Below are 27,993 nucleotides of genomic sequence, written 5' to 3' on the forward strand. Positions count from 1 at the left end.
TTTTATTGTCTTCTACCGTGAAGACCGATACAAAATATTTGTTCAAAGTCTCTGCCATTTCCCTATTTCCCATTATTAATTCCCCAGACTTGTCCTCTAGGGGACCAACGTTTACTTTAGCTATTCTCTTCCTTTTTATATACCTGTAGAAGCTTTTACTGCCTGTTTTTATATTTCTTGCTAGCTTACTCTCATAAGCTATATTCTCTCCATTTTTTTAGTCATCCTTTGCTACTTTAAAAACATTTCCCAATCCTCTGGCCTTTCACTACTCTTCGCAACATTGTATGCCTTTGTTTTCAATTTGATACCATCCTTTACTTCCTTAGTTAGCCACGGATGGTTCATCCTTCTCGTAGAGTCTTTCTTTCTCACTGGAATATATCTTTGCTGAGAGTTATGAAATATCTCCTTAAATGCTTGCCATTGCTTTTCTACAGTCTTACCCTGTAATATATTTTCCCAGTCCACTTTAGCCAAGTCTGCCTTCATACCTTTGTAATTACCTTTGTTTAAGCTCAGGACACTAGTTTGAGACCAAGCTTTCTCACCCTCAAACTGAATTTGAAATTCTACCATGCTATGATCACTCTTCCCAAGAGGATCCTTCACTTCGAGATCAGTAATTAATCCAGCCTCATTACACATTACTAGATCTAAAATAGTCTTCTCCCTGGTTGGTTCCACAACATATTGTTCCAAGAAACCATCCCATATACACTCTTCCTCAAGCCTACCTTTGCCAATTTGCTTTGTCCAATCAATATGAAGATTAAAATCTCCCATGATTATAGCTGTACCTTTCTTACAAGCCTCTATTATGTCTTGATTTATCCTCTGCCCTACAGTGTGGCTACTGTTTGGGGGCCTGTAGACCACTCCCACCAGTGACTTCTTACCCTTATTATTTCTTATCTCCACCCAAACTGATTCTATGTCTTGATCTTCTAGGCCAATATCTTTTCTCATTATTGCACTGATCTCATCCCTTATTAACAGAGCTACACCACCTCCTTTTCCTTTCTGCCTATCCTTCCAAAATGGCAAATACCCCTGAATATTCAGTTCCCAGCCTTGGTCACCTTGCAACCACGTCTCTGTAATGACTATCAGATCATACCCATTTACTTCTATTTGTGCTGTCAACTCATCTATCTTGTTACGAATGCTGCACGTGTTCAGATATAGAGCTTTTAATTTTGTCTTTTTACCATTTTCCCCTACTCTGACCCCTCTTTCTGATGCACTCTTGTGTATAAGCTCTGTCCCTTCCTGTCACACTCTGGTTATCATTACCCCAATCGCTACCCTGCACTTTTGCCTTCTTATTTTTCTTTGACTTTTTAAATTTCTGCTCAGCATATCCCTCCCCCCCCCCCCCCCCCCCACTATTTAGTTTAAAGCCCTATCTACAGCCCTAGTTATTCGATTCGCCAGGACACTGATCCCAGCCTGGTTCAAATGAAGCCCGTCCTGACTGAACAGCTCTCTTATCTCCGTATTGGTGCCAGTGCCCCAGGAATCGAAACCTATTTCTCCCACACCAATCTTTGAGCCACTCTCTGATCTTATTAACCCTATGCCAATTTGCACGTGGCTCAGGTAGTAATCCAGAGATTATTACCTTTGTGGTTCTGCTTCTCATACTCCCTCAGCAGATCCTCTTTCTTTGTCCGACCTATGTCGTTGGTACCTACATGGACCACGACAACTGGATCTTCCCCCTCCCACACTAAGTTCCTTTCCAGCCCAGAGGCGATGTCCTTAACCCTGGAATTGGGCAGGCAACACAGCCTTCGGGATTCACGCTCTCGGCTGCAGGGAGGGAAAAATGTGCAGGGCTCTGGGGAAAGAGCAGGGGAGCAACGTTCCTTAGCTGCGCAACTGCGCAGCTCTCTGCCGGTCCCACGCAGCCCGGTTCAAGTAGATGTGATATATCCCACGGCACTATTCAAAGAAGAGCAGGGGAGTTGTCCCTGGTGTCCTGGCCAATATTTAGCCCTCAACCAATATCACTGATGTAAAAAGACAACTGAGCACTTGGTTTGATTATAAAACAAGGCTTTAATCAACTGTTTCAAAACCATGAGTTCTAGTTACATCACTAGTTCCTGGTTACAAAAACGTCCTGAACAAGCTGGGCCCACGCCCGAGTATTTATACTCCTTGGACGGCGCCACCAGCTGGCCGCCCAGTGTTACTTCATGAGTCATTTCTCCATGAATGATAAGATTTATGACAATCACCATAAACAGATTATCTGGTCATTTATCTCATTGCAGTGTGCGCCAATTTACTGCTCCGTTTGCCTACATTACAACAGTGAGTACACTTCATAAGGCAACTCATTGGCTGGAAGTGCTTCGGGACGTCATGAAGATGTGAAAAGCGCCATCTAAATGCAGGATCCTTCTTTCAAATAGTTAGGACAAAAACATGGAATGCAAATTCACAGAACTCTTGGGAGAGTTAAGGACCTAGGATCAAATTGTAGTAAAAGTGATTATTCCATATTCTATAGGTTTATGTCTCCCAGTTTCAGAAACCACCTTAAATGTGTGTGATAGGAAATCTAGTGCCCCACAGTGGAGACAGCGGCAGTAAAGAGCACTGAGATCCCTAAAGTATCTTCAGTGCAGTGAGTTGCTGCGATTCTTAGACTGAATTTACATTACATAGAAACATAGAAGATAGGAGCAGGAGTAGGCCATTCGGCCCCTCGAGCCTGCTGCGCCATTCAATGCGATCATGGCTGATCATCCAAATTCAGTACCCTGTCCCTGCCTTCTCCCCATATCCCTTGATCCCTTTAGCCTTAAGAAATATATCTAACTCCTCCTTGAATATATATACAACTATCAGTACAAAGAATTATTTTTATTATTCTCTCTTGATAATGTGAGCATCGCTAATTGCCCTTGTTAAGGTGGTGGTGAGCCGCCGCCTTGAACCGCTGCAGTCCGTGTGGTGAAGGTGCTCCCACAGTGCTGTTAGGGAGGGAGTTCCAGGATATTGGCACAGACGATGAGCGTTTTGCTTTGCACCAACATTAAGAATCTGTCCAGTGCACCCGGGATCATAAGAACATAAGAAATAGGAGCAGGATTCGGTCATTCAGCCCTTCGAGCCTGCTCCGCCATTCAATAAGATCATGGCTCATCTTCTACCTCATCTCCACTTTCCTGCACTATCCCCATATCCCTTGATTCCCTTAATATTCAAAAATCTATCGATCTCTATCTTGAATATACTCAACGACTGAGCCTCCACAGCCCTCTGGGGTAGAGAATTCCAAAGATTCACAACCCTCTGAGTGAAGAAATGTCTCCTCATCTCAGTCCTAAATGGCCGACCCCTTATTCTGAAACTGTGACCCCTGGTTCGAGACTCCCCAGCCAGGGGAAACATCCTCCCTGCATCTACCCTGTCAAGCCCTGTAAGAATTTTGTATGTTTCAATGAGATCACCTCTCATTCTTCTAAACTCTAGAGAATATAGGCCTAGTCTACTCAATCTCTCCTCATAGGACAATCCCCCCATCCCAGGAACCAGTCTGGTGAACCTTCGTTGCACTCCCTCTATGGCAAGTATATCCTTCCTTCGGTAAGGAGACCAAAACTGTACACAATACTCCAGGTGTCGTCTCACCAGGGCCCTATATAATTGCAGTAAGACGTCTTTATTCTTATATTCAGTGCCCAACCTGACCCCACAGCTCTGACTCTGGCGTCCTATGCATCACCCACAACCTTCCCCTCACTAATGGTGGCCATGCCTTCAGCCAGCTAGGCCCTAAGTTCTGGAAGTCCCTCCGTAAACCTCTCCGCCTCTTCCACATTAAAAAAAAAAAACTTTAATCTATCTCTCGTACTTTCTCCTCCTCACTTTCTCTCACTCTCCTGCCCTCACTTTCTCTCTCTCACTCTCCCGAGCTCACTTTCTCTCTCTCTCTCTCTTTCAGTGAACCTTTGGAGGCATACATCTACTTCGGCCCTGTGTACTATCAGAAGCTGAAGCACATGGTCCTCGATAAGATGCACGCTCGAGCACGAGGTCCCCGGGCCGTTCTCACCAGGTGAGCTATCGCCAATGTTATTAAATTAATATCCCCTCGTTATGTTGATTATTAATCCTGTTGCACCGTGTGGAGAATTCCAGTCAGGTTGTGGCCAGCTGATTGGAACGGTTCGATTGTACATGGTGAGAAGCAAGGATCCTGAAAGTAAGATCATTGGATTTACTCTGATATTTGAAATCTAAGTAGAATTCCTGGGTTAGTGTGAACAAGACTGTTCAGCCCCTTTCTGGGTATTAAGTCCCTTATACAACTTTCAGTTAACACCCTCTTCAGAAATGTTCTGAAAATTAAATCAGAAGAACATTAAGGTTTAGAATGAAGACCTTGAGATACGATCACAGGAACAGGAGGAGGCCATTCAGTCCCTCCACCTCAAGCCTGTTCCACCAGTTCGTTAGATCCTGGCTGATCTGCACCACAACACCATTCACCCGTCTTTGCTTCATCTCCCTTGATACTCTTGCCTAACAAAAATCTATCGCTCTCATGGGAGGGTGGGGGCCGGGGAGGGTAAAGAGATAATCACTGAACAGGAGCAGGAGTAGGCCATTCGGCCCCTCGAGCCTGCTCCGCCATTCAATGAGATCGTGGCTGATCTTCTGCCTCAACTCCATTCACAGGCCCTATCGCCATATCCCTTGATGCCCTTACTAGTCAGAAATCTATCGACTTCTGTTTTGAATATACCCAATGACTGAGCCTCCACAGCCCTCTGGGGTAGAGAATTCCAAAGATTCACCACCCTCTGTGTGAAGAAATGTCTTCTCATCTCAGTCCTGAATGGCCTACCCTGTATCCTGAGGCTGTGGCTCCTGGTTCTAGACTCCCCAGCCAAGGGAAACATTCTCCCAGCATCCACCCTATCAAGCCCTGAAATAATTTTGTATGCTTCAATGAAATCCCCTCTCATTCTTCTGAATTCAAGAGAATACAGGCCTAGTTTACTCAATCTCTTCTCATACGACAGCCCCGCCATCCCAGGAATCAATCTCGCGAACCTTCGTTGCACTCCCTCTATGGCAAGTATATCCTTCCTTAGGTAAGGAGACCAAAATTGTACACAGTACTCCAGTTGTGGGCTCACCAAATCCCTATATAATTGGAGTAAGACTTCTTTACTCCTGTACTCAAATCCTCTTGTAATGAAGGCCAGCATACCATTTGCCTTCCTAATGGCTTGCTGCACCTGCACATTCACTTTCAGTGACTCATGTACAAGGACACCAGGTCCCCTTGAGCATCTGCATTCCCCAATCTTTCACCATTTAAGAAATACTCTGCCTTTCTGTTTTTTCTACCAAAGTGGATAACTTCACATTTATCCACATTATATTCCATCTGCCATGTTCTCGCCCACTGTCGAGATCCCCTTGAAGCCTCTTCACATCCTCTTCATAACTGACACTGCCACCTAGCTTTGTGTCATCAGCAAATTTGGAAATGTTACATTTAGTCCCCTCATCCAAATCATTGATATAGATTGTGAATAGCTGGGGCCCAAGCACCGATCCATGCGATACTCCACTAGTCACAGCCTGCCATCCTGAAAAAGACATGTTTATCCCTACTCTCTGTTTTCTGTCTGTTAACCAATTCTCAATTCATGCTAGTATATTACCCCCAATTCCATGTGCCCTAATTTTGGCTGCTGCTTGGTGTGAGTATCTTGGAGCAGTGTGTAGGTTGGTGGCTGTCGAATCATGCAAGGTCCCCATCACATAGATACCAGTGTTGGTACTTTGTACATAACTTGGCAGCTTACACGCTCTTTTGAAATTTGATATGGTGATGATTCTTGCAAAACTTGACCCTCCAGACAACCAACGGAAGGACGGTCTCGTGATGGCGGTTTGCGTCTGGGTGAGATGGAGCGAGATTGCCTGATTGGCTATGGAGCCAGCATGATGCTGTTGGAGAGGTTGATGATCTCCAGCGACGCGTTTGAGGTGGACGTGTGCGGGCAGTGTGGGCTGCTGGGATACTCGGGCTGGTGAGTGCAGCTGCTTTTATTCACATGTTCTTGAGAAGTGCAGCGCCCTGAGAGCAACAACTGGCATTACGGCTCGGTGGGCAACACTCTCGCTTCTGAGGCAGAAGGTTGACGATTCAAGCCCCACTCCAGAGACTTGAGCACATAATCCAGGCTGACACTCCCAGTGCAGTAATGAGGGAGCGCCGCACTGTCGGAGGGGCAGTACCGAGGGAGCGCGGCACTGTCGGAGGGGCAGTACTGAGGGAGCGCTGCACTGTCGGAGGGGCAGTACTGAGGGAGCGCTGCACTGTCGGAGGGGCAGTACTGAGGGAGCGCTGCACTGTCGGAGGGGCAGTACTGAGGGAACGCGGTACTGTCGGAGGGGCAGTACTGAGGGAGTGCTGCACTGTTGGAGGGCCAGTACTGAGGGAGCGCTGTCCTGTCGGAGGGGCAGTACTGAGGGAATGCGGCACTGTCGAAGGGGCAGTACCGAGGGAGCGCTGCACTGTCGGAGGGCAGTACCGAGGGAGCGCGGCACTGTCGGAGGGCCAGTACTGAGGGAGCGCTGCACTGTCGGAGGGGCAGTACTGAGGGAGCGTTGCACTGTCGGAGGGGCAGTACTGAGGGAGCGCTGCACTGTCGGAGGGGCAGTACTGAGGGAACGCGACACTGTCGAAGGGGCAGTACTGAGGGAGTGCTGCACTGTCGGAGGGCCAGTACTGAGGGAGCGCTGCACTGTCGGAGGGGCAGTACTGAGGGAGTGCTGCACTGTCGGAGGGGCAGTACCGAGGGAATGCGGCACTGTCGAAGGGGCAGTACCGAGGGAGCGCTGCACTGTCGGAGGGCAGTACTGAGGGAGCGCTGCACTGTCGGAGGGGCAGTACCGAGGGAATGCGGCACTGTCGAAGGGGCAGTACCGAGGGAGCGCTGCACTGTCGGAGGGGCAGTACTGAAGGAGCTCTGCACTGTTGGAGGGGCTGTACTGAGGGAGTGCTGCACTGTCAAAGGTGCTGTCTTTCAGACGAGACGTTAAACCGAGGCCCCGTCTGCTCTCTCAGGTGAACATAAAAGATCCCAGGGCACTGTTTCGAAGAAGAGCAGGGGAGTTCTCCCTGGTGTTCTGGCCAATACTTACCTCTCAACCAACATCACTAAAACAGATTAGCTGGATATTATTATCACATTGCTGCTTGTGGAAGCTTGCTGTGCACAAATTGACTGTCGCGTTTCCTACATCAAAAGTACTTCATTGGCTGTGAAGTGCTTTGGGACATCTTGACGTTGTGAAAGGCGCTATATAAATACAAGTCTTTCATTAAGAGTCATGTAGGCCAGACCAACCGTGGTTTGCCATAAATTACCATATTTATTGATTTTAACTTCACAACTTGACAGGCTGGGATTTGAACTTGCTCTTCGGTTTCTAGTCTAGTGCCAGAACCACTCCACTACCGCCCCCGGTCAGTGCCGTTGCCCTGGTCTGCGGCAACATGCCAGTGCTTTGGAAATGTGACTTGTGCTAAACATTTGAACCACATTAAACTTGCATTTGATACTTATCCAGAGTGCAGAGATTTCAGATTTTCTCATCACTTGGCTGTTGTACGACAGTTTACTTGCTCAAAAGAATAAATGTTCAGGTTTTCTGGAATGCAGTTTAAACTCTCCACAGCTGAATTCACTGTAAACCTCCAGTATGGAAGGGGACTGATTTAACAAGATCCTTTTAAAGTAGCTGGATAATTTCACACTCGTCCTGTGCAGAGCGAGTGATTTAAGAACGTTTTGTCTTTCCAGGTGCCATTACTGCAAGTCGTCCTGTCACGTCTCCTCGCTGCGTATCCCGTATGCCTGTAAACTGCTGTTTCAGGAACTTCAGTCCATGAACATTGTGCCCAGACTGAAACTGGCCAGGTACAACGAATAATCGGCAACATCCAGCGAAGAAGGTGGTGAAGCAGAGACGGCACAGATTCAAGTGGCACAAAGATTCTCTGCAGAGTATCCGCGGGCTGCAGAGGGGAGACTGGAACCTCCAATATGACTCTCTGTCTTACACTCCCTGTTCAGCTCAAGTTGACAAGGAGAGCGAATCATTTGCTTGTGATTGATGGGCTGATACAATACAGCAGCACTGACTGTCGCTGCCTTCATAAAGGTCTGGCCAGCTCTCTTGAACCGAGGGAGCAGAGTTTATACAAGGCTTGTGTTTGTTCACCGATATTAGTTTTACTATCAAACAAGGAAAGAAAACCTCCCCCCATCATTGAGTTATAACCGTCACAGCTGGGAGTAGCTGAATGGCCAAGACCGACTCGGAGAAGCAGTGGGTTATTCCATTTCATTTTTGTTTGATAGTGTGGAAAGGTGGCTGTGTCTTGTTTTATTCTGTATGCTATGAATACTTCAATTAAAGAAAATCTTATTTTTTTTAAAAAAGTGTCTGAGTTGAGTACCAAAGGACATTCACCTGTCGTCACCACCAGTGGTTCTGGGGTGACCTCCAGCGGGATACTCGTGTCCGGTGGGTGTTGGAGGCTCCCAGCCTCATGGTGTGGGGTGTGGGAGCCCATAAAGTCCTCGCACCGTTACAGGACTGGACCCCCCCCCCCCCATTGGCTGGGTGAAAGAGGGTCACAGCCATGGAAGGAGCGTTCACGTTCCGACCTGTCAGACTGTTGGTCAGCCCGCGAATCTTTCCGCTGCTTCACACTGTTCTCCAGGGAAAGAGGGGGAAGATTTGACAATGACAAGTGCGATTGATGGGCTCAGATTCATGACCCTCTTATTTCTTCCTGCGATAGATTAAAGTGAAGTGTTGGGCCAATTTACCGCTGACGCTGCCCCGCGTGCAATATGTGTTGGTGCAGTGAAGGTTCTGGGAAATGCTGCTTTGTCATCAACTGATTAAATGAGCTCCTGCAACGCGTGGAGTTTACTCGATGGAGATTTAAGATCTTTCCCAATGTTGAGTGAGGCCCAGTTCCAACAGTAAACCCTGGATCAGCTGCCCCAGAGAGAGCAAGGAGCTCGCTGACTGAACTATTCGACAGATTCATTGGCAAGAGATCGGAAAGATTTTTGTGCCTCATGTTGTAGTTCAGCGAGTTTATCCCATGAGTCACTGAGCCAAGTGGAGCAGAAAGGCCACCCCACAGGGACAGGCTGGATGGACCAGAGGGTCCTTTCCTCTCTCTCATTCTTCATATGTGTCTGCATTGGGTGGTGTGACCATGTCACCAATGGTCAAGTCAGAAAGATGACCGCCCAACTTCCCCTATGTATTACAGTCACTAAATGGCATTTATTGATACCTGGGCAGGTGGCCAGGCTCGAATGGCCAAATGACCCCTCCAAGACACTGAGCTTGTCTTCCAGAAAGGCCCACTGGCTCTCGACCATTACAGCTGCTGACAGGCCCCGGAAAACGGGGATCTTTTACACTGCGAGAGATAGAGACAGAGGATCCAACAAGCAACGCCCTGAAGGAGCCCACCACAGTTAGATATCCTTGGTTTGTTAATGTTTTTTCTGGTCGGGGGACGACAGATCATTCTTCATTTCTGGTCTCATCCAGTACTGAGATGGTGAGTGGACATCCTGCTCCCTGGCTGTAGCTCTTGACCTGATGTTTTGAGCTGCACCTGTACAAACTAAGGGCTACCAAAGAAAATAGGAAATACACAAAGAATTTAAAGGGTGGTGAGTGTGTGGAACAGATTTACTGGCACAGGTAGTGGAACAAGGAACCTTACCGGGTAGGAAGGAACTAGACAGGTTCTCGTCAACAAATGGTATTCAGGGTTATTAGAAATGCATCATGGGAATACTGTAGATAGGAGGGCTAGATAGGCCGAAGGTCTTATCCTGCCTGCTCCTCCATTTTTCCCTTCCTTCCCTATGAAGATGGACCTACCCTTTATTCAGTATCTTCTCAGTCATGTGCTTTGAGGACAGTTTCTTAAGGTGTGGCGTTGCTTCCTATGCCCCATCTTAATTCCCTTCATTTTATTAAAAAACCTCTCTCCTGCCCTCTTGTTTTACTTGTGATACCATGTGGCCACGCATCACTCTGCATGGTAATTGAGTAACGGGCAGCTGTGGGTTTGTTCACCATTACACATCCAATGGCCGTGACCACATTACCTTCCAATTGCTGATCGCAACATATTGCTGAAAGGGGGCAGACTCGGAGAACAACTGCACTGTTGACTCATGCACTCACGTCATTAAAGAGATTGATAGTTGAACGATTCTCTCCATAGAATTACATAGACTGTACAACACAGATACTGGCCATTCGGCCCAACTGGTCCGTGCCGGTGTTCATGCTCCACACGAGCCTCCTCCCACCCCTCTTCATCTCACCCTATCAACATATCCTATTCCTTTCTCCCTCATGTGTTTATCCAGCTTCCCCTTAAATGTATCTCTGCTATTCGCCTCGACCTCTCCCTGTGGCGGCGAGTTCCACATTCTCACCACTCTCTGGATAAAGAGGTTTCTCCTGAATTCCCGATTGGATTTATTAGTGACTCTCTTATATTGATGGCCCCAAGTTTTGGACTCCACACAAGTGGAAACATTTTCCCTGTGTCTACCCTATCGAACCCCTTCCTAATTTTAAAGGCCTCTCTATCAGGTCACCCCTCAGCCGTCTCCTTTTCTAAAGTAAAGAGACCCAGCCTGTTCAATCTTTCCTGATAGTTAGAATCAAACAATCAAAGAATGGTTATAGCACGGAAGAAGTTATGCCACCACCAAAGAAATAGATGCGAGAATGGTTAGTTATCAGCTTGTCCTTCACCAATATACGGTGCACTTATCCAGGGTATCTGCTTACCATCAAACATTCCGAGTGGAAGCGGTTTGACCTGTGTTCATGAGAACCTAGTGTGCGTGAGCTACCATTTCTTTAGTAATTAGTAAAGCTCTTGCCCTGTGCAGACCAGTTGATGGGAGTTCTCCCCTAATCTCAGTCTCAAACTGATTCCATGCCTGTGCATAGACTGCATCTGTGCAAGCCAGTGAGAATTTGAAACTATCATTGTGAGGGTATTGGTCACACCTGTGCAGGCCAATGAGCAACAGACAGGACAAGAAAAGATCAGCTGGTCCATCAAATTTGCCCCATCTGCCATCTAAATCCATCCCTTCAAACCCCACCTCTCAAACCACACAATCTCCTGGGACAGGCAAAATGGGGAAAAAACCCTCAACCAATTTAAGGAAAAATAACACTGGGAAATTCCTCTCAATCCTGCACAGGCAATTAAGCAAATTGCAGGATCCCAGGATACTGGTCCCACTATCCCAGGCAGCCTAACCACCTCTGTAATTGGAGATGGCTTCCTCTGACGGAACCCTGTCCAGCTCCTTTTTGAATGCTTGCAGCAAATCTGCACTTGCCCCGCCCCGCTAACTTGTTCCAGAGCTCCGTGACTGTGAGAAGAGAACTTCCTGACATCTAACCTAACTCACGAAAGTTACAGCAGTGGAGCGGGAAAAGCCTTGTGGAAATTCAAGACCCCTTCCTGCTTTATCTCCTCCTCTTGTCCCACTCCCCCTTGCTTCTGACCGTGTGATGACAGATCGACGGCTGCATTGTGCAAATGTTGAGAAGATTGTGTGTGAAAGGCAGCAGCCATGTGTAAGACGTCATTGGTTTTGTGTTGTCTGTTCGACGGGTCTGAACTTTGGAAAATGTTGGACAGGGCGAGGGGCGATTTCCACACGTCTTGCACATATTGGGCACAGCAAGCTTCCACAAACAGCAATATGTTAAATGACCAGATAATCTGTTTTAGTGATGTTGGTTGAGTGATAAATATTAGCCAGGACACTGGGAAGGCCTCCCCTGCTCTTCGAAATAGTGCCGGAGGCTCTTTTACATCCAACTTGAAGAGGGTTATGGGGCCTCGGATTAACATCTCATCCGAAAGACGGCACCTCCAACAGTGCGGCACTCCCTCAGTACTGCACTGGAGTGTCAGCCTGGATTTTTGTGCTCAAGTCTCTGGAGTGGGATTTGAACCCACAACCTTCTGACTCCAAGGCGAGAGTGCTGCCCACTGAGCCACGGTGACACTGAATCAAATGACAGACACCAAACTCCCATTTTCACTGAAATTACGCTGCAGGTTTGGGTCGGTATTGTCCGAGTGACTATCCTGTACCAATCCCAAAAGTGTGGAGTGACGATCCTTTCTATAACCGTGTATTTATGGAGAATGAAAGTTATCCAGAATAAGGGGGCGTCGATTTATCAGCACTATCTGATGGATTGGGTGCCAGCGGTGGACGGTTAAAGGGGAAATCCCAGCCTCCTGTGGAGGAGAATCCAAGAGTTGGACCTGGAGCCGGGCGGTGGAAATGTAGTTAATATTTCCAAACACCGATACAGTAACTTTCATCTCACTCAAATCGGAGAAAGTGTCGGGGAAAGGGAGCATCTGATTCCTGGTTGAGATTGGGAGTTGAAGCAGGATCCGGGTCTGATGTCCCGGTTCGAGGTCAGACTCTGCTCCACAATCACATCTGGCCCGTCAGTAAAATCTCCCAACCGCTGAGGGAGACGGGGCGAGACTCCGGGAATAGAGGCGGAGTTAAAGATGGAGGTTTCAATATTACTGTTAATGTTCTAACAGCACCAGAGCTGAGGGAAAGGTTTTAATAAGAAAGGTCGGGGACTTGGGGCAATATCAGTGACCAAGAATCAATATGATTGTTTGGCTACCATTTAGAGCCCCGGAGCAGAGTTAAATGTCCTTATCAAGTTTTTAGTTCCCTCGGATCTCGCTCTGGGGTGACCAAGGTTTAGATACTAAAGAGACTGTTATAAATCTCATCATTCACCAAGAAACTACTCGTGAAATAACGCTGGATGGCCAGCTGGTGGCGCCGTCCAAGGAGTATAAATACTCGGGCGTCAGCCCAGCTTTCCAGAGACATTTTGTAAGACAAGGAACTAGTGAAGTACAACTAGACCTCCATGTTCTGAAACAAGTTGATTAAAGCCTTGCTTTATACTCAAACCAAGTGTGCAGTGAGTTTTATTGCGTCAATTTAATCAACTTGATATCGACTCCACGCTTTGGGTGATTTCGGGAACAGCCAGCTACGACTCGAACCGTAGAAGGGAACTCAGACAAGTAATCGATCCATCATGGAGAAACTACTCAGCCCCACCCGTCTCGACCTGGACCCGAATTCACTTACAGCTGCTAAGGTATGGGAACACTGGTATCGTACTTTCAGCAACTTCTTCAGGGTGTGTGGTGAAAATGTTCCTGATAAATTAGAGATACTTGCGAATTATGTATCCTCTCTTGTTTGATTATATCGAAGACTGTGTAGACTATGACGCCGCTATCCAAATACTGCAGCAGCTATATGTCAAGTCCCCAAATGAAATTTTTGCTCGGTATTTACTGGCCACAACTCGACAACAACCCGGGGAATCACTTGACGAATTCCTTCAGAAACTTTGCAGGCTCAGCAAGGATTGTAATCTTAAAGCTGTTACAGCTGAGCAGTACCAGGAGGAGTTAATTCGTGATTCCTTTATTAATGGGATTGCGTCTTCCTTCATACGTCAGTGTCTGTTGGAGAATAAAACCCTCAAGTTACAGGCTGCCTATGACCAGGCATGTTCTCTGGACTTAGCAAAGAGGAATGCAGACACCTATCTTTCACCACGTGCACGGGCTGCTACTATCACTTTTAGTGACTCTTTCGATAGGCCTCGGGCGGAAGCCCTCATGGATGATGACTCCAACCCAGCTGATGACAACCCTACTCTAGAAACCTACACTGATGATGACCCCGCTCTAGCGGCATCTTGGCAATCTGGAAGGAAGTGTTTCTTCTGTGGAGGTGCGTTCCATTATAGGAAATTTTGTCCTGCTCGTAACGCGACCTATAATCATTGCAGCAAGAAAGGTCACTTTTCTAAGGTATGCCAGTCAAGAACCGCTGTTAGTAAGAAAGGCCACTTTTCTAAGGTATACCGGTCGAGAGCTCCTGTTAGTTTTGCAGCTATTATCTATAAAACTGCTCCTCCCCCAAGAGCCACTACTAAGGTTACAGCTGCAATCTGTAAAACTGCTCCTCCACCAAGAACCACTACTAAGGTTACAACTGTCAAGGGTAAAACTGCCCCTCCTCCCATCACAGCCGTTTTTCCCCCAAAGTCTGTCCCATGCAGCCACGAAGGTTTCGGTAAATGGACACATTTTGAGTGCACTAATCGACTCATGCAGCTCTGACAATTTCATCAGTGAGCGGGCTGTCAGTAAGTTAAAACTGCGTATTTACCCCTCGGACAGGGAAATTGCAATGGCTCTGACGACACTGACCACCAATTCTTCCGGCTTTTGTCTTGTCGACCTTATTCTCAATGGCCGCACTTATTTCTCCACCCGGCTCGGGGTGCTCAAGAACCTATGCAGTGATGTGCTCCAGGGACAGGATTTCCAGAAACAACACAAAAGACTCATTTTCGAGTTTGGAGGGTCAAAGCTGGAGCTTACTATTTCCAAAGTACCGTTTTGTGCGCTTTCGGCGGCTTCGCTCAACGAGCCCTCCTTGTTTGCCAATCTTTCCCCCCGATGGAAGCCCGTAGTCACTAAATCACGACGTTTCAGCCAAGATGATCGATCCTTTATCGAGGCAGAAATCTCTCGCCTTCTAGCTGACGGTATCATTGAGCCATGTTCATCTTCCTGGCGGGCTCAAGTCGTCGTTGTTAAAAATCCTCTGAAGCAACACAAGAAATGTCTTTGCATCGATTACTCGCAAACTATTAACCAGTATACCGACCTGGATGCCTACCCACTACCACGCATCGATGACATGGTCAATAACCTTGCCAACTACAAGGTATTTTCAACTTTTGATTTAAAGAGCGCATATCATCAAATGCCGTTAAAGGACTCTGACAAGAAGTATACGGCCTTTGAGGCCAATGGTTGGCTTTACCAGTTTTGTTGCCTTCCATTTGGGGTCACCAATGGGGTGGCCGTCTTTCAACGGGCAATGGATAGCCTAGTCAAACAGGAGAACTTAACGGACACTTTTCCATATCTGGATAATATCACCATTGCTGGTCATGGCCAGAAGGAGCATGATGCCAACCTCCAGAAATCTTTTGACGTTCTCCGCCGTCGCAACTTAACCTTAAATAAGTCCAAATCTGTGAAATCAGTACCATCAGTCAACATCCTTGGCTACTGTGTGGGCAACGGTGTCATCAAACCGGATCCAGAGCAACTTCGTCTGCTCAGGAGCTCCCTCCCCCTACGAATCTCGGCTCTCTTCATCGGGCACTCGGCATGTTCGCCTATTATGCGAAATGGATACCCCACTTCTCCGACAAGATCCAGCCCCTGCTTCACGCTAAGTCATTTCCGTTGGAGGCAACGGCTATTTCAGCTTTCAACCTCCTCAAGCGACAACTGGAAAAAGCCACGCTTTGTTCCATTGATGAAAATCTTCCTTTCGTGGTCGAGTGCGATGCATCGGATGTGGCGATCTCTGCTACCTTGAATCAAGGTGGTCGACCCGTTGCATTTCTGTCCAGAACTTTGCAGGGTAGCGAGCTCCATTATCCTTCTGTCGAGAAGGAGGCTACGGCCATCATCGAAGTGGTACGTAAATGGAGTCATTTTCTCGCTCGTCGCCATTTCACACTTATAACCAATCAGCGCTCCGTGGCCTTTATGCTGGATAACCGGAAACGCACTAAGATCAAGAATAACAAAATACAACTCTGGAGGATGGAATTGGCCACCTTTGGATACACCATACATTATCAACCCGGCAAAGAGAATGTGGCCCCGGATACCCTCACACGGGCATTCTGCTCTTCTATGTCAACTTCGACTCTGGCGGATCTTCATACTGACTTATGCCATCCTGGCGTTACCCGTATGTTACACTTTGTGCGATCTAAATATCTCCCATTTTCCACGGAAGATGTGAAAAGAACGTGCTCCTCCTGTAGAATTTGTGCGGAATTAAAACCGCAATTCTTCCGTCCATCAGATGGCTCGCTCATACACGCTGTGCAGCCTATGCAGCGACTCAGCATTGACTTTAAAGGGCCATTGCCCTCCTCAACGCGAAACACCTACTTACTGACTATGGTGGACGAATATTAACACTTTCCCTTTGCTTTCCCCTGTCCCAATATGCTTACTTCCACAGTGATCAAATGCCTTGATCAAGTCTTTTCCCTTTGCGGTACAGCCAATTTCATCCACTCTGATCGGGGTCCCTCCTTCATGTCAAGTGAACTCAAAAGTTATCTCTCCCAATGGGGAATCGCCACAAGTAAAACAACACCATACCATTCCATCGGTAACGGACAGAGTGAGAGATACAACGCTATCATTTGGAACGCTGTTCGTCTTGCGCTGAGGTCACGCAACCTAGCAGACCAGCAGTGGGAAACTATGCTCCCTGATGTGTTGCATTCCATCAAGTCTCTCCTTTCTATGTCTACCAATGTCACACCTCACAAGCGATTCTTCAGCTTCCAGCGTCGCTCCACCCATGGGACATCTCTACCGTCATGGTTGGCAGCTCCCGGCCCCGTGCTGCTCCGAAGATTCGTCCGATCATCTAAAACCGATCCTCTCGTCGACGAGGTAGAACTCACGGACGTCAACCCCACGTACGCGCACGTGCGGTACCCGGATGGCCGGGAGTCCACCATTTCGCTCCGGGACCTGGCTCCCTGTCCGGCCGGTTCCACGGACCCAACCGATAGAGGGACCCACGGGGATGATGCCGACACTCTGCGCTGCCCCGAAGATGACGCCCTACCTGGGGCATCGAGAGATCTGACAGCTGCCCCACCGGATCCACTTGGGGAGCCGAGCGCTCCCCGTGGGATGACCACCCGAGGCCAGGACGCCGGTCAATCCCCAGCTATCAAACAGGATGAAGCCAGTTCTGTGGGGACCCACACCCAGAGTCACGATCTCCCCAGCCTCCCTTGGGTCGATCAGAGCAACACGGGCCCTGTCGATCCACCAGTACGGATCAAGCAGCCCAGGGACCAAGACACGGTCCGGGGAGACGTGCCTTCTAGCCATAAACAAAAATCTAAGAAACTGCGGCTATGCGTGGTCCGCCTGATCTGCTAAGAGGAAGTTGTCAGACTTCCAAATCTTTTAGGCAGGAAGAATGTTATAAATCTCATCAGTCGTCAAGAAACTACTCGTGAAATAACACTGGACGGCCAGCTGGTGGCGCCGTCCAAGGAGTATAAATACTGGGGCGTCGGCCCCAGCTTTCCAGGGACATTTTGTAAGACAAGGAACTAGTGAAGTACAACTAGACCTCCATGTTCTGAAACAAGTTGATTAAAGCCTTGCATTATACTCAAACCAAGTGTGTAGTGAGTGTTATTACGTGAGAGACTTTTACAGATTTCTTGGTAAATGATGGATTTGGGGTGGATTTGATGATCTGGCGTAGGTGGCAACCATTCAATTTCTGAGATTTCCAAACGATTTTTGTGTGTGAAAAGGATATAGATCTGGTAAATACTGGTGCACTGAGTGAATAAATCACAGGACTGCAGGCTTTAGCGGGTTGCTTACGTTCCCGACTTCTGTTAAAGGATTGGATCAGTCAGAATGATGAAATTAATAGAACAACGTCTACTGGAGTAATTTATACACGATTAATACCTACAAGTCATTAACCAAGGAGAGTTTAATACTGAAACATCCTCAGGTGTTCAGTGATGAGGACAAGTTGATGGAGAGTACCGACTCATGCTCAACAAGGCAGTAGATCCGGTCCAACATGTTCCACGTCGTGTACCAGTGGCTTCAAGGGATAAGCTGAAGGAAACCCTGGTCTGGTCATCGCTCCTGTAACAACACCGAGCTCATGGATCAGTTTGATGGTAGTCGTACCTAAGAAGAACGGCACACTACGCATCTGCTTAGATCCGAAAGACTTAACAATGCTATCAAAAGAGAGCATTATCCTCTGCCAATGATTGAACACCTAGCTACACACCTACACGGTGCTAAAGCCTTCATGATTCTTGACGTCCGAAATGGGTTTTGGCACGTGAGTCTCGATGAACATTCGTCATATTTTGCAATATTCCACACACCTTTTGGACAATACCGCTGGAAGCGTCTGCCATTTGGGATCAGCTCGGCGCCAGTAGTTTTCCAACGGAAGATGCAGGAGCTGGTGGAAGGGCTGCAAGGGATAGATGTCATTGCAGATGACTTTCAGACAGTTGGTTTTGGAGAAACGCTTGAAGTAACAGTTCAGCACCATGATAAACACCTAGAAGCTTACGTACAGAGAGGCAATGATCGCGGAGTGAAACATAGAAACATAGAAGATAGGAGCAGGAGTAGGCCATTTGGCCCCTCGAGCCTGCTCCGCCATTCAGTGCGATCATGGCTGATCATCCAAATTCAGTACACTGTCCCTGCTTTCTCCCCATACCCCTTGATCCCTTTAGCCATAAGAAAAATATCCAACTCCTTCTTGAATATATTTAATGTATTGGCCTCTACTGCCTTCTGTGGTAGAGAATTCCACAGGTTCACCACTCTCTGGGTGAAGAAATTCCTCCTCATTTCTGTCCTAAATGGCTTACCCCTTAGACTGTGACCCCTGGTTCTGGACTCCCCGACCATCGGGAACATCCTTCCTGCATCTAGTCTGTCCAGTCCTGTCAGAATTTTAAAAGTTTCAGTGAGATCCCCTCTCATTCTTCTAAACTCCAGCAAGTACAAGCCCAATCGACCCAATCTCTCCTCATACGTCATTCCTGCCATCCCAGGTATCAGCCTGGTGAATCTTCGCTGAACTCCTTCCATGGCAAGTACATCCTTCCTCAGATAAGGCGACCAAAACTGCACACAATACTCAAGATGTGGTCTCACCAAGGCCCTGTACAACTGCAGCAAGACATCCTTGTTCCTGTACTCGAACCCTCTCGCTACGAAGGCCAACATACCATTTGCCTTCTTAACCGCCTGCTGCACCTGCAAGCTTACCTTCAGCGACTGGTGCACAAGGACACCCAAGTCTCGTTGCACTTCCCCTTCTCCCAATCTATTGCCATTCAGATACTAATCTGCCTTCCTGTTTTTGACACCAAAGTGGATAACCTCACATTTATCCATGTTATATTGCATCTGCCATGCTTCTGCCCAATCACCCAACCTGTCCAAATCATCCTGTAGTTTCTCGGCATCCTCCTCACAGCACACACGCCCACCCAGCTTTGTGTCATCTGCAAATTTGGAGATATTACATCTAGTTACCTTGTCTAGATCATTAATATATATTGTGAATAGCTGGGGTCCAAGGACCGATCCCTGCGGTACCCCACTAGTCACTGCCTGCCACTCGGAAAAAGACCAGTTTATTCCAACTCTTTGCTTCCTGTCTGCCAACCAGTTCTCTATCCAAGTCAATACCTTGCCCCCAATCCCATGTGCCTTAACTTTACACGCTAATCTCTTATGTGGGACCTTATCGAAAGCCTTCTGAAAGTCCAAATACACCACATCCACTGGTTCTCCCTTATCTATTTTACTAGTTACATCCTCAAAAAATTCCAGTAGATTAGTCAAGCACGATTTACCTTTTGTAAATCCATGTTGACTTTGTCTGATCCTGTCACTGTTTTCCAAGTGCTCTGCTATTACATCTTTTATAATAATGGACTCTAGCATTTTCCCCACTACCGATGTCAAGCTTACTGGTCTATAATTCCCGTTTTCTCTCTACCACCTTTTTTGAATAGTGGGGCAACATTAGCTACCCTCCAATCCATGGGAACTGTTCCAGATTCCATCGAATGTTGGAAGATGATCAGCAATGCATCTACTATTTCTAGGGCCACTTCCTTAAGTACCCTAGGATGTAGATTATCAGGCCCTGGGGATTTATCGGACTTCAGCCCCATCAATTTCCCTAACACCATTTCCCTACAAATACTGATTTCTTTCAGTTCCACCCTTTCATCAGACCCTATGTTCCCCGGCATCTCTGGGAGGTTATTTGTGTCCTCCTTTGTGAAGACAGAACCAAAATATGTATTTAGTTGGTCTGCCATTTCTTTGTTCCCCATTATAAATTCCCCTGATTCTGACTGCAAGGGACCTACGCTTGACTTCACCAATCTTTTTCTCTTCACATATCTATAAAAGCTTTTACAGTCAGTTTTTATGTTCCCTGCAAGCTTACTCTCATATTCTATTTTCTCCTTAATTAATCCCTTTGTCCTCCTTTGTTGAATCCTAAACTGCTCCCAATCCTCAGGATTATTGCTTTTTCTGGCCAATTTATATGTCCTCTCCTTGGACCTTATGCTATCCCTAATTTCCCTTGTTAGCCACGGTTGAGTCACCTTTTTTGTTTTATTTTTATGCCAAACTGGGATGAACAAATTCTGTAGTTCATCCATGCGATCTTTGAATGTTTGCCATTGCCTATCCACCATCAACCCTTTGAGTGACATTCCCCAATCAATCCTACCCAATTCGCGCCTCAGACCATTGTAGTTTCCTTTATTTAAATTTAGGACTCTAGTCTCTGAGTCAACTACTTCATTCTCCATCTTAATGAAGAATTCGATCATATTATGATTGCTCCGACTCAAGGGGCCTCGTACAACAAGATAGCTAATTAATCTTTCTCATTATATAATACCCAGTCTAAGATGGCCTGATCTCTGGTTGGTTCCTCGACATATTGGTCCAGGAAACCATCCCATAAACACTCCAGGAATTCCTCCTCCACAGTATTGTTACTAATTTGGTTAGCCCAATCTATGTGTAGATTAAAGTCACCCATGATGACTGCTTTGCCCTTATTGCACGCTTCTTTAATTTCCCTTTTAATGCCATCCCCAACCTCCGCATTACTGTTTGGAGGTCTATATACCACTCCCACTAACGTTTTCTGCCTCTTGGTATTTCTCAATTCTACCCATACAGATTCCACATCATCAGAGCTAATATCCTTCCTTACAATTGTGTTAATCCCTTCTTTAACCAGTAATGCTACCAAACCTCCCTTTCCTTTTTGCCTATCTTTCCTGAATATTGAATACCCCTGGATGTTGAGTTCCCAGCCTTGGCCATCCTTGAGCCATGTTTCCGTAATCTCAACCAAATCATATTCGTTTACCTCTATTTGCGCAGCCAATTCATCCACCTTATTACGAATGCTCCTTGCATTAAGACACAAAGCCTTCAGGCTTGTTTTTTTAACGCTCTTTAACCTATTAGAATTATTATTTACTGTGGCCACATTTGATTTAAACCGTTGATTTCTCTGACTGCCACTTTTGTTTTTCTCCTTCCTATCTTTTGTTTTTATCCTCGTTTCCCTTTCCTCTGTCTCCCTGCTCAGGTTCCCAACCCCCTGCCATCTTAGTTTAAACCCTTCCCCAGAGCACTAGCAAACACTCCCCCTAGGACATCGGTTCCAGCCCTGCCCAGGTGCAAACCGTCTGGTTTGAACTGGTCCCACCTCCCCCAGAACCGGTTCCAATGTCCCAGGAATTTGAATCCCTCCCCGTTGCACCATTCCTCTAGCCACATATTCATCTGAAATATCCTTCTATTTCTACTCTGACTAGCATGTGGCACTGGTAGCAATCCTGAGATTACTACCTTTGAGGTGCTATTTTTTAATTTACCTCCTAACTCCCTGTACTCAGCTTTTATGACCTCATCCCGGTTTTTACCTGTATTGTTGGTACCTATATGCACCACGACAACTGGCTGTTCACCCTCCCCTTCCAAGATGTTCTGCAGCCGCTCTGAGACATCCTTGACCCTTGCACCAGGGAGGCAACACACCATCCTGGAGTCTCGTTTGCGGCCGCAGAAACGCCTATCTATTCCCCTTACAATAGAATCCCCTATTACTATAGCTCTACCCCTCTTTTTCCTCCCATCCTGTGCAGCAGAGCCACCCCTCGTGCCAGGAAGTTGGCTGCTGCTGCTTTCCTCTGATAAGCCATCCCCCCCAACAGTACTCAAAGTGGTGTATCTGTTTGAGAGGGGGATGTCCACAGGGGACCCCTGCACTACCTGCCTGCGCTTAGTACTCTGCCTGTTGGTCACCCCTTCCCTTTCTGCCTGTCCAACCTCTACCTGTGGTGTGTCCAACTCCAGAAACGTGCTATTCACGACGTCCCGAGCATCGTGAACGCTCCAGTATGCATCCAATCGCAGTTCCAGTGCCACAATGTGGTCTGTCAGTAGCTGCAGCTGGATGCACTTCCTGCACACGTAGTTGTCAGGGACACAGGAAGTGTCCCTGAGTTCCCACATATTGCAGGAGGAGCATACCACGTGGCCGGGCTGTCCCGACATGACTTACCCTTTAATTATTTGAAATTAAATTAAATCAATCAATCCCACTAATTGCACTACAGTTAAATGGTTTACCAACAGTCCCCGCTACACCAGAGAGACTATAAACCACAGAGTTTAAGTTTAAAAAGAGAGAAATACTCACCAACCAATCACTTACCTGCTTTCTGGTGACGTCACACTTCAATTACTTTTTACTTCGCTCCCTTCCTCTGAGCTTGGAGACTGGTACGCCTCACCTGAACTCTGGCGCCCTTTTTAAACTGCCGAGTCTCCTGCAGGTCCGCACTGCTGCCGCCTCCGCTGCTGCTGGTTCCAAGGGACTGCCTAAGAAGGGACAGCACGGTGGCATAGTGGTTAGCACTGTTGCCTCACAGCGCCAGGGACCCGGGTTCAAATCCGGCCTCGGGTGACTGTCTGTGTGGCGTTTGCACATTCTCCCCGTGTTTGCGTGGGTTTCCTCCGGGTGCTCCGGTTTCCTCCCACAGTCCAAAGATGTGCGGGTTAGGTTGATTGGCCATGATAAAAAAAAATTGACCCTTAGTGTTAGGGGGATAGGGCTTGGGTGGGATGGCTGTCGGTGTAGGGACCGGGTGCTAGGGTTTGGATGATCAGCCATGATCTCGTTGAATGGCGGAGCAGGCTCGAATGGCCTACTCCTGCTCCTATCTTCTTTGTTTCTATGTTTCTATGTAAGAAGATTCTGAGAGAACTCCGAGATGTTTGCTAGATTTGGGATACCAGACATCCTGGTTACAGATAATGGTCCACAATTTGCATCAGCAGAATTTCCAGTGTTTGCCAAGAGATGGGAGTTGAGACACGAGACGTCATCACCATATTACCCGCAGTGCAATGACAAAACTGAGAGTGCCGGCAAGACCATGAAACAACTCTTCACAAAGTGCGAGGAGTCAGGTCAGAGTTTCTAGCTTTATTAGATTAGCGCAACACAGCGAATGAAGGTGTAGGCACCAGCCCTGCACAGAGACTTATGGGTTGTAGGTGCAAGACATTACTTCCTATAGCAGGGACACTCCTACAGCCTCGATATTCAACAGGGGAAGGCATTTGTGCGCTTGTTGGCATGAAGTAACATCAGCAGTATTATTATGGCAGGAATGCTGAACCACTTCAAGAATTACACCCTGGTGATACAGTGCGGATGAAACTCCCTGACCAGAGCACTCGGAGTGCTGGAACATGCACACGTGCACAAATGGTATATGCTTCCAGCGGTATCGGCCAAAAGGTGTGTGGCATGTTGGAACATTTCACGGCCGTGGGTTTTGGCATTTTCACATCTGATTTGTGCAGCTGTTGCGAAAGTCCCAGAAATCCCTGGTCCTCCTGAGATCTCCCAGCACACGCTGTACATCTGCTTAACCATAGTGTGACCAGCTGGTCACCCAACACATTGCACAGGGGGCTACAGTGTAAAATCTAAACCACACCCAGCCCCCCAGCCCCGTATCTAAATCTCTGAAGTTGAGAAGGCTGTAAAATAAACATACCGGATCCTTGGCTTTATAAATAGTGGCATCGAGGACAAAAACAAGGAAGTTATGATAGAAACATAGAAGATAGGAGCAGGAGTAGGCCATTCGGCCCTTCGAGCCTGCTCCGCCATTCAATGCGATCATGGCTGATCATCCAATTCAGTACCCTGTCCCTGCCTTTTCCCCATATCCCTTGATCCCTTTAGCCTCAAGAAATATATCCAACTCTTTCTTGAATATATTTAATGAACTGGCCTCCACCGCCCTCTGTGGCAGAGAATTCCACAGGTTCACCACTCTCTGGGTGAAGAAATTCCTCCTCATTTCAGTCCTAAATGGCTTACCCCTTATCCTTAGACTATGACCCCTGGTTCGGGACTCCCCGGCCATCAGAAACATCCTTCCTGCATCTAGTCTGTCCAGACCTGACAGAATTTTATAGGTTTCGATGAGATCCCCTCTCAATCTTCTAAACTCCAGTGAGTATAAGCCCAATCGACACAATCTCTCCTCATACATCATTCCTGCCATCCCAGGTATCAGCCTGGTGAATCTTCGATGCACTCCCTCCATGGCAAGAACGTCCTTCCTCAGGTAAGGTGACCAAAACTGCACACAATACTCAAGGTGTGGTCTCACCAAGGCCCTGTACAACTGTAGCAAGACATCCTTGTTCCTGTACTCGAACCCTCTTGCTACGAAGGCCAACATACCATTTGCCTTCTTAACCGCCTGCTGCACCTGCATGCTTACCTTCAGCGACTGGTGCACAAGGACCCCCAGGTCTCTTTGCACTTCCCCTTCTCCCAATCTATTGCCATTCAAATAATAATCTGCCTTCCTGTTTTTGCCACCAAAGTGGATAACCTCACATTTATCCACATTATAGTGCATTTGCCATATTTCTGCCCAATCACGCAACCTGTCCAAATCGTACTGGAGTTTCCCGACATCCTCCTCGCAGCTTACCCTCCCGCCCAGCTTTGTGTCGTCTGCAAATTTGGAGATATTACATCCAATTCCCTTGTCCAGATCATTAATATATATTGTGAACAGCTGGGGTCCTAGGACTGATCCTTGCGGTACCCCACTAGTCACTGCCTGCCACTCAGAAAATGACCCGTTTATTCCAACTCTTTGCTTTCTGTCCGCCAACCAGTTCTCTATCCAAGTCAATACCTTGCCCCCAATCCCATGTGCCTTAATTTTGCACGCTAATCTCTTGTGTGGGACCTTATCGAAAGCCTTCTGAAAGTCCAAATACACCACATCCACTGGCTCTCCCTTATCTATTTTACCAGTTACATCCTCAAAAAATTCCAGTAGATTAGTCAAGCATGATTTACCTTTTGTAAATCCATGTTGACTTTGTCCGATCCTGTCACTGCTTTCCAAGTGCTCTGCTATTACATCTTTTATAATAGACTCTAGCATTTTCCCCACTACCGATGTCAGGCTTACCGGTCTATAATTCCCTGCTTTTTCTCTACCACCTTTTTCGAATAGTGGGGTAACATTAGCTACCCTCCAATCCATGGGTACCGTTCCAGAGTCTATCGAGTTCTGGAAGATGATCAGTAATGCATCTACTATCTCTAGGGCCACTTCCTTAAGTACCCTGGGATGTAGACCATCAGGCCCTGGGGATTTATCGGCCTTCAGTCCCATCAATTTTCCTAACACCATTTTCCTACAAATACTGATTTCTTTCAGTTCCTCGCTTTCATCCGACCCTATGTTCCCCGGCATCTCTGGGAGGTTATTTGTGTCCTCCTTTGTGAAGACAGAACCAAAGTATGCATTTAGTTGGTCTGCCATTTCCTTGTTTCCCATTATAAATTCCCCTGATTCTGACTGTAAGGGACCTACGCTTGGCTTCACTAATCTTTTTCTCTTCACATATTTATAAAAGCTTTTACAGTCAGTTTTTATGTTCGCTGCTAGCTTACTCTCATATTCTATTTTCCCTTTCTTAATTAATCCCTTTGTCCTCCTTTGTTGACTCCTAAACTGCTCCCAATCCTCAGGATTATTGCTTTTTCTAGCCAAGTTATATGTTCTCTCCTTGGATCTTATGCTATCCCTAATTTCCCTTGTTAGCCACGGTTGAGTCACCTTTTTTGTTTTATTTTTACGCCAAACTGGGATGAACAAATTCTGTAGCTCATCCATTTGGTCTTTGAATGTTTGCCATTGCCTATCCACCATCAACCCTTTGAGCGCCATTCCCCACTCAATCCTACCCAACTCGCTCCTCAGACCATCGTAGTTTCCTTTATTTAAATTGAGGACCCTTGTCTCTGAGTCACTTTATAAATCACTGGTTAGGCCTCAGCTGGAGTATTGTGTCCAATTCTGGGCACCGCACTTTAGGAAGGATGTCAAGGCCTTGGAGAAGGTGCAGAGGAGATTTACTAGAATGGTTCCAGGGATGAGGGACTTCAGTGATGTGGGGAGACTGGAGAAGCTGGGGTTGTTCTCCTCAGAGTAGAGAAGATTAAGGAGAGATTTATAGAGGTGATCAAAATCGTGAGTACTGTATAAAGTAACTAAGGAGAAAATGGTTCCAGTGGCAGAAGGCTCGGTAACCAGAGGACACAGATTGAAGATTATTGGCAAAAGAACCAGAAGGAGATGTGAACAGCCACGGCTCAGTGGGCAGCACTCTCACTTCTGCATCAGAAGGTTGTGGGTTCAAGTCTCACTTCCAGGGACTTGAGCACCAAAGTCTAGGCTGACATTCCCAGAGCAGTACTGAGGGAGTGCAGCACTGTCGGAGGGACAGTACTGAGGGAGTGCAGCACTGTCAGAGGGACAGTACTGAGGGAGTGCAGCACTATCAGAGGGACAGTACTGAGGGAGTGCAGCACTGTCGGAGGGACAGTACTGAGGGAGCGCCGCACTGTCGGAGGGACAGTACTGAGGGAGTGCTGCACTGTTGGAGGTGCAGTACTGAGGGAGCGCCGCACTGTTGGAGGGAAAGTACTGAGGGAGTGCTGCACTGTCGGAGGGGCAGTACTGAGGGAGCGCCGCACTGTCGGAGGGGCAGTACTGAGGGAGCGCCGCACTGTCGGAGGGGCAGTACTGAGGGAGTGCCGCACTGTCGGAGGGGCAGTACTGAGGGAGTGCTGCACTGTCGGAGGGGCAGTACTGAGGGAGTGCTGCACTGTCGGAGGGGCAGTACTGAGGGAGTGCTGCACTGTCGGAGGGGCAGTACTGAGGGAGTACAGCACTGTCGGAGGGGCAGTACTGAGGGAGCGCTGCACTGTCGGAGGGGCAGTACTGAGGGAGCGCTGCATTGTCGGAGGGACAGTACTGAGGGAGCGCTGCATTGTCAGAGGGACAGTACTGAGGGAGTGCAGCACTGTCGGAGGGGCAGTACTGAGGGAGCGCTGCACTGTCGGAGGGGCAGTACTGAGAGGGCGCTGCATTGTCAGAGGGGCAGTACTGAGGGAGTGCAGCACTGTCGGAGGGGCAGTACTGAGGGAGTGCTGCACTGTCGGAGGGGCAGTACTGAGGGAGCGCTGCACTGTCGGAGGGGCAGTACTGAGGGAGCGCTGCATTGTCAGAGGGGCAGTACTGAGGGAGTGCAGCACTGTCGGAGGGGCAGTACTGAGGGAGTGCTGCACTGTCGGAGGGTCAGTACTGAGGGAGCGCCGCACTGTCGGAGGGGCAGTACTGAGGGAGTGACGCACTGTCGGAGGGGCAGTACTGAGGGAGCGCTGCACTGTTGGAGGGGCAGTACTGAGGGAGCGCCACACTGTCGGAGGGGCAGTACTGAGGGAGCGCTGCACTGTCGGAGGGGCAGTACTGAGGGAGTGTTGCACTATCGGAGGTGCTGTCTTTTGAATGAGATGTTAAACTGAGGCCATGTCTGCCCTCTCGGGTGCAATAGATCCAATGGCACTATTTGAAGAGCAGAGAGTTCTCCCCGGTGTCCTGGGCCAACATCACTGAAACAAATTCTCTGGTCATTTTCACATTGCTGTTTGTGGGAGCTTGCTGTGCGCAAATTGGCTGCCATGTTTCCGACATTACAACAGTGGCACTACACTTCAAAAGTAC

At 47.7% G+C, this 27,993-nt stretch overlaps 1 protein-coding gene across 1 annotated transcript in view; it reads left to right on the forward strand.

Annotated features, from left to right (window-relative positions):
- The window catches only part of polr3b (polymerase (RNA) III (DNA directed) polypeptide B), a 112,243-nt gene extending 103,754 nt beyond the window's left edge, over positions 1–8,489 (forward strand). Inside the window, exons 26-28 of the mRNA XM_086009694.1 lie at positions 3,962–4,075; positions 5,895–6,068; positions 7,848–8,489. Of these exons, the coding sequence (XP_085865820.1) occupies positions 3,962–4,075; positions 5,895–6,068; positions 7,848–7,977 (418 nt within the window). The 3' untranslated portion in view covers positions 7,978–8,489. The remainder of the gene's footprint in view (positions 1–3,961; positions 4,076–5,894; positions 6,069–7,847) is intronic.
- The last annotated feature ends 19,504 nt before the right edge of the window (positions 8,490–27,993 follow it).

Source organism: Somniosus microcephalus, chromosome 16 (assembly GCF_052327205.1).
Source record: "Somniosus microcephalus isolate GS21.2 chromosome 16, FLI_Smic_1.0, whole genome shotgun sequence".
Classification (NCBI taxonomy): domain Eukaryota; kingdom Metazoa; phylum Chordata; class Chondrichthyes; order Squaliformes; family Somniosidae; genus Somniosus; species Somniosus microcephalus.